The sequence below is a fragment of the Neomonachus schauinslandi genome, chromosome 9, assembly GCF_002201575.2.
Source record: "Neomonachus schauinslandi chromosome 9, ASM220157v2, whole genome shotgun sequence".
NCBI classification, from domain to species: domain Eukaryota; kingdom Metazoa; phylum Chordata; class Mammalia; order Carnivora; family Phocidae; genus Neomonachus; species Neomonachus schauinslandi.
Genome location: NC_058411.1, coordinates 2,306,577 through 2,315,526, shown reverse-complemented (window position 1 = coordinate 2,315,526; position 8,950 = coordinate 2,306,577). Strand labels below are relative to the sequence as shown.

The window sequence follows — 8,950 nt, the reverse complement described above, 5'->3', positions numbered from 1 at the left end:
ACCTGGGTTGGGGGAATGGGGCAGCCCCTCTTGAGCGCTGCTGTAAAAGCAAATGATGAAGAACCTAATGCTCTTACATTGACAGAATCCTCAAATAATGAAATCTCAGGATCTTGGAAAAGAGGAAGGTTGTGAGAAGTCCTGCCATTTCTGGGGCACCCACCGTGTGTGCCTGGCTGTGCTCGCTGATTCATGGCTTTCCTCCTTCCCGTGGATTCAGTGCAGGGGTTAAGAATCAGCTTCTGGGTCCAGACACCTCTGGGCTGGGACCCCAGCTCTGCCACTTACCCTCACCTCATCCCGTGGTCCCTAGCTGTGTGACTTTGGGCAAGTTACTCCGCCTCTCTGGGCTCTATCTCCAGGTGTAAAATGGGGAGCATTCCATGAGAAAATGCAAATGTGGTGCTGGCTGAGGGCCTGGCCTGCAGTTGGCATTATTGTTATTTACGTGCACCATCTCCTCTAACCCTTTCCTGGCAACCTCCCAAGCACGTGTCACCTCCATTTCCAAGAGGGAAGACTGAGGCCTGAGGGATGGAGCCACGTGTCTGAAAATGCAGATGTCGGTGATGGAGCTCCCCAGGGGCCAGGTGGTCTTCATGCCTCAGCCCCCACCATTCTGCCTTCCTTCTCCAAAGTCCAGAAGCCCAGAGCTGCGGGGTGTCCTCTCTGTCTTATCGGAGGAGGAGTTCCCAACACCCAGGCCCTGAGGGTTTGGGGGCAGCCTTGCTCCCCTCCTGGCCTGGCCAGGCCCCTGAAATGCTGGGATTCCCAGGGAGCTCCTGCCACGTGACTTGCCTCTGTCATTGGGTGGGGCCTGATGGGGAGCAAGTTTCCTCGGCTGTTTTCCTGGAAATCCAGCTCTGAAGAGGTGGGAACTGAACTTGGCCACCTTCCACCACCGCCGGCAAGGGCGCCTGACTTGAGGTGGGCCAGCCTCCTGGGACTCGCGCAAAAGCCACTTACCCTCACCTCAGTTTCTCCATCTGCCAGACACAAAAAGGACCACATGACCTGGCTTCCTCCATGGGTGGAGGGAGGGGCACTCTCTGTTGGTAAACACCTGGTATGGTGATCGCCCTCATGGGTGGGGATGCCCTGTGAGGGAGGTTCCGGGTCAGCTGTCCCTGGGCATCCCGTGGTCCCTGGGGAGGTCAGCAGACCCCGGCTGAGGTCCGGTGTGGCTTCAAATACCCCGGAGCAAGTGACTTCCCCTTTTGGGGAAGGCCGGGTGGTAGCAGGGACCACAGCCTCAAGGCCTCAAACTTGGTGTCCGCTTACCACTCTGAGACTCAGTTTCTTCATCTGTCACCAGGGGGTACAATGGCTCTGCCCAGTGCAGCTGGTGAGTGGGGTATCCCTGGAAACAAGAGGCCCTAGGAGGGATCCTGGGTCAGGTGATGGCTGGCCTGGGAAGTAAAGGAAGCAGTGGGGCTGGGGTGGAGGTGGGGGGAAGTGCAAGTCATCTCTCAGAGGGAAGTGGGCCTGGCCATGGGGGAAGGGCTCCGTGATACCCTGGAATGCCCTCATTTCCCAGTCCTGGGGAGCCCTCCCCTTGTGATCAAGGCACCCTGGCCAGGTGCTCCCAGGGTAGCCAGGCCCAGTGACCCACAGCCCCTTCATTCCCATGCAATGCCCTCCCGGGCCTTTGCACCCGCTGACGCCCCGCACCGAACCGCACTCTCCTTCTGCCTGCAGCGTCCCCCTCTTCTGGGAGATTTTCTCCAGCAAGGTTCTCAGGCAGCCGGGAGACAGAGGAGAGGGAGGACCACCAGTCACACACACACACACACACACACACACACACACACACACACACACTGCCCTGTATTATTCTCTGGCCCGACCCGGCTGGGCTGCCAGGACGGAGTTGGCCCCACCTGCTGCCCCACAGGTTGAAGGTGAAGACTCAAGTAATTGACCAAACAAGTCATTGACCAAAGAGATTGGGGATATTTTTTTTCAGAGACGAAAAAGAAGTGGAGGGCAATAAAACCTCCCGTTTTTGCATCTCAGCTCTCTGCTCTGGCAGCCTTTACTTGAGTCTGACTTAAGTATGTCAAGCTGCATTTCAGACTGGGGGAGAAGCAATATAGCACAGTGCTTACTAATGGCACCCTGAGCTCCATACCCACTGGCACATGACTGAACCTGTTTTCCTCATCTGTGAAAAGGGAATAATTAAGGAGTACCCATTTCCTAAGGTGGTGTGACGAAATCAGTTAATGCACGCAAAGCACTTAGGACAGAGCTTGGCACCTGCGGAAGTCAATGAAATCAGATGTCTACCCACAGAATTGAAAGCAGGGTCTTAGGTATTTGCTCACGCATGTTCAAAGCAGCATTATTCACAATAGCCAAGAGGTGGCAGCAACCCCAGCGTCCACTGATAAACAATGAAATATTATTCAATATTAGAAAGGAAGGAAAATCGGACACCTGCTGTAACATGGAGGGACCTTGGGGGCATTATGCTGAGTGAAATAAGCCAGTTACAGAAGGATAATACTGTTAGGATTCCACTTCTATGAGCTACTTAGAATAGTCAAATTTATGAAAAGAAAGTAGAACGGTGATTGCCAGGGGCTCAGGGAAGAAGCAAAGGGGAAATAGTGTTGTAAGTCCGGAGTCTCATTCTTGCAAGGTGAGAAATGTCCTGGAGATGGATGGTGGGGGTGGTTGCATAATAATGTAAATGTCCCTGAACTGTATGCTTAAAAAGGTCAATATGGTAAATTTGGTTCCATGTATTTTATCACAATTCAAAAAACTGGTCCGCTGTCATGTCTGAGCAGAGGGCAGGGAGGCCAGCGCACATGGGTCCTGGGCTTCTGAGGCCCCGGGTTGCCTGCAAGGAGCTGGCCACTGCTCCTGGCCCGGCCCGGTGCCGGCACACTTGACTTCTGGGCTGGCCTGGGGAGGTCTGTTGCCAGTCAGTTTCTGCCTGCTGTCCTCTCTTCCAGGTGGAGCTGGCCTGGTCTCCCCTGCCCATCCCCTGGGGAGATGGCAAATGGGACAGCAGCTGGCCAGGAACACTCCCAACCAGCATCTGATGCTCATTTCCTGCTGGGGGTGGAATTCTTGGCTGGCCTTTGGCTCCCTCTGGAAGCATCTGGCCTCTTGAGGATGGTTTCCTCATCTATCACGAGGGGTAAGGCTAGTGCCTGCCCCACCGGCTATCATCCCTTGGCCCTATGCAACCGTGTTTTCAGAGGGTTTCCCTTGTGTTGGGGGCTCCATGTAGGTGACCCCTGACCCTCCTATCTTAACTCAGGAAAGGGGAAGTGACTGGTGCAAGCACAAAGGAGAAGGTGGCTTTTCCCTACTCCTGGCCATGGAGAGGGAGCTCAGGCAGCCTGCGCATCGGAGGACAAGGTCGGCTGCCCAGCCCCTGCCCTGGGAAGTGTCCTTCCTGCCTCCGCTGATCAGGATCCTGGGCTGGGGTGGGGGGGACAGTGGGATCTGTGGGCCTGACAACCGCCCCCCACCCACCCATGACTCAGAAAGCTTCAGATTCTCCAGCGATTTCCCAATCTGCTCAGGGTGAGGAGAGGAGGCCTGGCAGGGAAATGGTGGGGATTGCACAACGAGGGAGGTCACCGAGGCGATGAGCCAGGAGCCCTTGCTTCTCATCCTCATCGCCCCTATGTGACTGGATGAATTTGGGGACCTGGCCTTTAGTCTCCTCATCTGTTCACTGGGGAGCAAAAGGAATGACCCTCCCAGCCCTGGGGCACTGTGGCTTTGTGAGCTTGTCTGAAAACTGTCACCCTGCACCCCCCTCCCCCAGGGACTCTGGGAAAGAGAGTGTGGAATCCATCTTACTGCCACTTCCTGATGTCCCCCTCCCCACAAGGCCCCCCAGGGACATGATTATGGCCAAGCCCAAAGCTGGCACTTGACTGCCACTCCCAAGGAGGAAGAGGAAGTTCTCAGTCCCAAGGGGCACCCCCAGCTCCTCTGCCCCCCACTCCCAGGCCTCAGAGATCTGTGCCCAGCTGATAGGGGGGAGTGGGGAATCCACAGGGAGGGAGAGACCAAGGGTAGGGGCAAACAAAAGGATGGGAGGAGCAGGGGCTCTAGCAATAAAGTAAAAGGGAAGCTGGTGCCCAGCTGGGAAATTCCTTAATGACACGGTTCTTTCCAGAGGGCAGGAATTCCTAAAATGAGAAAGAGGGAAGGGGGTGAGTCCCCAGTGGTTGCTCTTCACCAGCAATAGCCCCCCCAACCCCCACCCCACGACAGACCCAGACAAACGGCCACGCTGAGGAAGGACAAGTCTCCACTGACTGAGATCAAGCCTGAGTTGTTGAAGTCCGGACCTGGTGTGACCCAAAACCTGTTCTGCCCAACCCCAGTCCCAGAAAGGGAAAGTGCTCCAGTGGGAGTCCTGCAGCCGGGTGTGTGACCTCGGGCGAGTTGCAGGTCGCTTCACCTTTCTGAGCCATAGTCCCCTTTCTAGCAAGGCTTGATAATGAGAGCGAATGCCAGGCACCCAGCAAACGTGCTTTTTGTCCACAGCTGTCCTTGCCTGCACCCACTTCCCCTTAGAGCGCCTCTTCCAGCAGGGCCCCTTCCCGGGCCTCCCCGAGTGGGAACGCTCTACCCCGAGGGAGCAATCCTCCCGCGGCCCAGGGAGCTGGGGTGGGACGGCCCCTGGGACCCCGCGGGGCGAGAGTCGGGCGAGCTGGGGTGGGCGCCGCTCTGTGACGCGGGCAAGGGGCCCCGAGCGCGGAGCCCCTTCCAGCCAGCCAATCAGCAGCGGCCGTCGGACAATGGGCCCGCGGCAGGCTGAGCCCGGTCCGCCCTGGGTGCGGTTCCCTGCGCCCCACATCCAGCGGCGACGCTCGGCCAGCCGTGCCACCCAGCCCGGGCCGGAGGCAAGGAGTGACACCCCCGCTCCCCTCGGCGGGGCGCGCGCGACTCCGGGCTCGGGGACGCAGGCGGCCCCGGGTCGCACTCTGCCTTGGCCTCCGCCCTCGGGTTTTCCGCGGTTGCCGCGGGCGGGGCGAGCGGGCGGCCGCGCGGGGGCGGAGTCTGCGACTATTTCAGGCGGCGCCAGGCTCTGCTGGGACAGAGGCGGCCCGGCCCGGACACAGTAAGTGACCTCCGCCCGCGCCGCGTCTGTCCCCCGCCGCTCCGCGCGGCTGCCCGCCCGCCTCCACCCCGGGGTCCCGGCCGGCTCCGCCGACGGAGCGGCCGGCACGGCCCGACCGAGGGGGCACAACGCTCCGAGGGCCCCAGGCCTCCGGCAGCCCCACTTCTAGGGAAACTGAGGCCGCTGCGGCGCGCCAGGGTGCAGGGGGCCCGGGTTTGGTACTGCCACCCCGGCCTCGGTCCTGCAAAGGGCAGGGAGGGAGGAGGGTGGGGGGAAGGCGCAGGGGTCTCTGCTCCTTTTGCAGAAGGCTGGCCGGCCAAGTTACTTTGCTGCCTGTGTCTGGGTGTCCTCACTGGGGGGGTGGCATGCCCTCCCTTTCCCGGCCAGGACAGAGGAGCCAGGCGCAGAGGCCACGGGAGGCTTTGTGGGCCTCAGCCCTGACCCAGGAAGGAGCATAGGGGGTGTGCGGTGCCTGAGGAGAAGCTGGGAGGTCAGGAGAGGGGGCCAGTGTGGGGCCACAGGCTGTGGTCACATGATATGACTGAGCAGGCCCCTTTTGTCAGTGTGCCCAGCCTAGAGCCCAGGCTTGAAGGAATGCCTTTCCTGCCCTCTTCTGCTCTACCCCGGTGCTGAGCGTGGCTTGATGGACACAGGGACACGGGACACATACCCTTACGAAGGCTGGCTAGGCGCCAGCACGGGGCTGAGGGGTTTTGCCGATTCCTGCAGCAATACTGTGGGGTGGGGGTCTTCATGCCCATTTCACAGATGGAGGTAGGGAGGTGTCCACACGCTAGTGAGTGGTCCAGCCGATCCCCCTGCCGCTTCTCTTTCCACTGCACCAGCTGCCTCTGAAAACCAAGGCCTGGGATGGAGCCCAGGGGGCCGCTGCAGGACCTGGAAGGGTGAGGAGGATTTTATACCAGAGGCAAGGAGGCAGTGATGTTATATGGAGACCGGCAGGAGCCAGGTCTGAGGTCAGATGGAGCCTAGCACGTGTGTGTGTGCGCGCAGAGGTGAGGCTGGCGGGTCAGGGTGGCCCTCTCCCTCACCCTAGCTGGAGAGCGGAGGTGGGGTCTGCTCAGTCAGGGTGGTGCTGAGTAGCCCCAGCCAGTGGCCGGACCAGCTCCTGTGGGTATGTGGCGCAACAATGGGTTGGATTAGGAGAGGGAGCTTGGCCAGTGGGTGGGCAGGGCAGAAGAGCCTCGTGGCCTTGCACCTTGGCTCTGCGGCTCCCCGAGCACCCCTCACTTGGCCCTGGAGGGGGACTCTCAGCCCAAATGGCACAGGAGAGGCGCTTGAGGTCTAGCAGTGTTAGACTCTGCTGAGGGCGTTTGGTGAAGCCATTTGGGAGAAACTCGGGCTTCCTGCCCCCCCAGGTGGCTCTGGCCAAACTCAGGGGTTGTGATGAGGCCCAGGGTAGTTGGGCTGGTGGAGAGGTAGTAGGGGCTGTGGAAAGAGTCTGACAGACCTAATCCATGCCTGCTATGTGCTTGGGGCAAGCACCTCCCAAACCCCCTCCCTGCCTCAGTTTCTCCTGGATGATGGATCATCCCATCTGCCTTGTAGGGCTATTGCAGAGGTGAATCAAAGTTGTAGTGTTGCACGAGTCACAACTCATTGTACTTACTCTTGGGGGTGTGTGGGCGGGGCAGGCGCTATGGTCCTGGATCACCCCAGTCATCAGGGAAGCCTGACCCTATCTGCTCCCCACTCCCAGCCCTGCCTTTCTCCCCTCTCCTAGGCTCAGCCCTGTTCCCCATTCACTGGTCCTGGCCTTGCTTTGATTTTAGCCATGGTGCTGGGGAGGGTGCTGCTGGGCACAAGGGGGTCCTGCATCTCCGAAAGCAGCCTGCAAGGTGGTGGGGGACATGGAGGCAGGAGGACCCAGCACCGGGTGATCTGAGTTTCAAGCCTAAGCTGTCAACCATAGGGACATTTCCCTGGATCAGTTTTGTGCAATGAGGATAATACACCACCACCACCACCCCCAGAAGGGAATGAGGAAGAGATGGGATGGGTAGCAGGGAGGGCACAGAAAGTGGAAGCCTTTGTGATGATGATGTCACCCCATTTGGGAGCAGCCAGGATGAAACGGGAGCCAGGAAGCCTGGCTCCTGGCCTGAGTTCCTGGGTGACCTCAGGCAGCTCGGTGCCTCTTTGGACCCCTTGTCCCTGCTGACATGTGAAAGTCTTCAAGGTCCTTTCCCACCCCTTGAAGTTTGGGAGGGCACTATGATTTCTAGACCCGAGCCGCAAGGCCAGGGTAGGGGGTCGGACTCTGCTTCCCAGAGTCCCAGCCAGAGCAACCATGTTTCTGCTCAATCGTCCCTCGGTGGCTCCACGTAGACAAGAGAAGAACCGGGCGAGAGGGAGGATGGGGTGGGGAGGACGGAGCCGCCTCTGGCGCTGCGACCTTTCTGGACCTCGATCCTTGCTCTGTGCGGTGGGACAGTACTGTGCTCTGCCACCTCTCCCAGGGTCTCATGGGATGCAGGATGGAACTCATGCCCTCCAGTCCTTTCTCCTTGCCCAGAGGGTGGGCTGCCAAGGAAGGATTTGCCAAAATGAAGTGAAGGCCCCCTCCATCTGGGAGACTTGGCATCTCCAGATCCTTCCCTGCTTCTGGTGATTTGGGGAGGCACTGGGGGGTATTGGAAGAGGAATTGTGGGTGCTGAGAAACTGGTGTCCAGGGAGGGAGCTGAACTGTGGGTGCCCCTCTGGGCCAGGAGATAGCCAGACCCTGGTGGTCGTCCGGTGAGGAGAGATGGAGCGTGCTCGTTGCTACCACCGCGGCTGTGTCCTCGGGCCTGTCTACTGCAGCTGCTCTTTCATTCCCTCTCCTCTTGCCCATCCACAGGCCTGAGCCCAGGTGATGCTGAAGATGATGACTTTCTTCCAAGCCCTTCCAGGCCAGCAGACGGTGCCAGGGGTTCTTGACTTCCCCGGAAGTTCCCCGAAGTTGCCCTCCACCTCCGAGGTGGAATCCGAGGCCTCCATGTCAGAGGCCTCTTCTGAAGACCTGGTGCCACCCCTGGAGGCCAAGGGAGCCCCGGAGAGGGACAAGGAAGAGGCAAAAAAGAAGAAGAAGAAGAGGCCAAAAGGACTGGCCGACATGTTCAGCATCTTCACTAAAGGGAGGAAGAAGAAAGGTCAGCCCAGCTCAGCAGAGCCAGAGGGCGACCCCGAGTCCCAAACTGAGTCCGGCCGCCCGCGGCCCACAGGTAGGCTGGGACCCCAGGCGGGGTAGGGATCCGGGATCAGAGCTGGCCGGGGCCGGGGCAGGGCTGGGGCTCATCCGAGTGAATGGCCCACTCGCCCTGGACACAGGGAGGGCCGCAGAGATGGGCTTGGCCGTGTCTCGTCTGCCGCCTTTCACCTGCGCCGCCTAATCCTGGGGCCGGCAGGCGGCCGGCCGGGCTTCAGTCGGTCGGGGGCGCCGACGGGCCCCTCGGGGCGCATCCCGTCACCTCTCGGGCGCGCGGCCTCCTCTCCCGGGCCGGCGGCGCTGAGCCCGTGCTGTCCCGGCCGCAGTGGAGGAGCTCAAGGCGGACCTGGAGCGCGGGCGGCTGGAGGCGGCGCGGCCGCTGCTGGCGCTGGAGCGGGAGCTGCAGGCGGCGGCGGCGGCGGGCGGCGAGAGCGCCGAGGAGCTGGTGCGGCGCCAGAGCAAGGTGGAGGCTCTCTACGTGCTGCTGCGCGACCAGGTGCTCGGCCTGCTGCGGCGGCCGCTGGACGTGGCGCCCGAGCGGCTGCGCCAGGCCCTGGCCGTGCTGGCCGAGCAGGAGCGCGAGGACCGCCGCGCGGCGGCGGAGGCGGCGGAGGCGGCGGCCGAGGGGCCCGGGGCCGCGTCT

The 8,950-nt window shown here is 60.7% G+C and overlaps 1 protein-coding gene across 2 annotated transcripts in view; it reads left to right on the top strand.

The window, feature by feature from the left end:
- The first annotated feature begins 1,247 nt into the window (after positions 1-1,247).
- Positions 1,248-8,950, top strand: part of TNFAIP2 (TNF alpha induced protein 2) — a 17,777-nt gene continuing 10,074 nt past the window's right edge. The window contains exons 1-3 of one of the 2 annotated variants that reach the window (XM_044917824.1): positions 1,248-1,345; positions 7,960-8,323; positions 8,634-8,949. In XM_044917824.1, the coding sequence (XP_044773759.1) occupies positions 7,975-8,323; positions 8,634-8,949 (665 nt within the window). In that variant the 5' untranslated portion in view covers positions 1,248-1,345; positions 7,960-7,974. Of the gene's footprint in view, positions 1,346-7,953; positions 8,324-8,633; position 8,950 lie in introns of those variants that run through there. The other variant, XM_044917823.1, reaches the window with a different exon arrangement.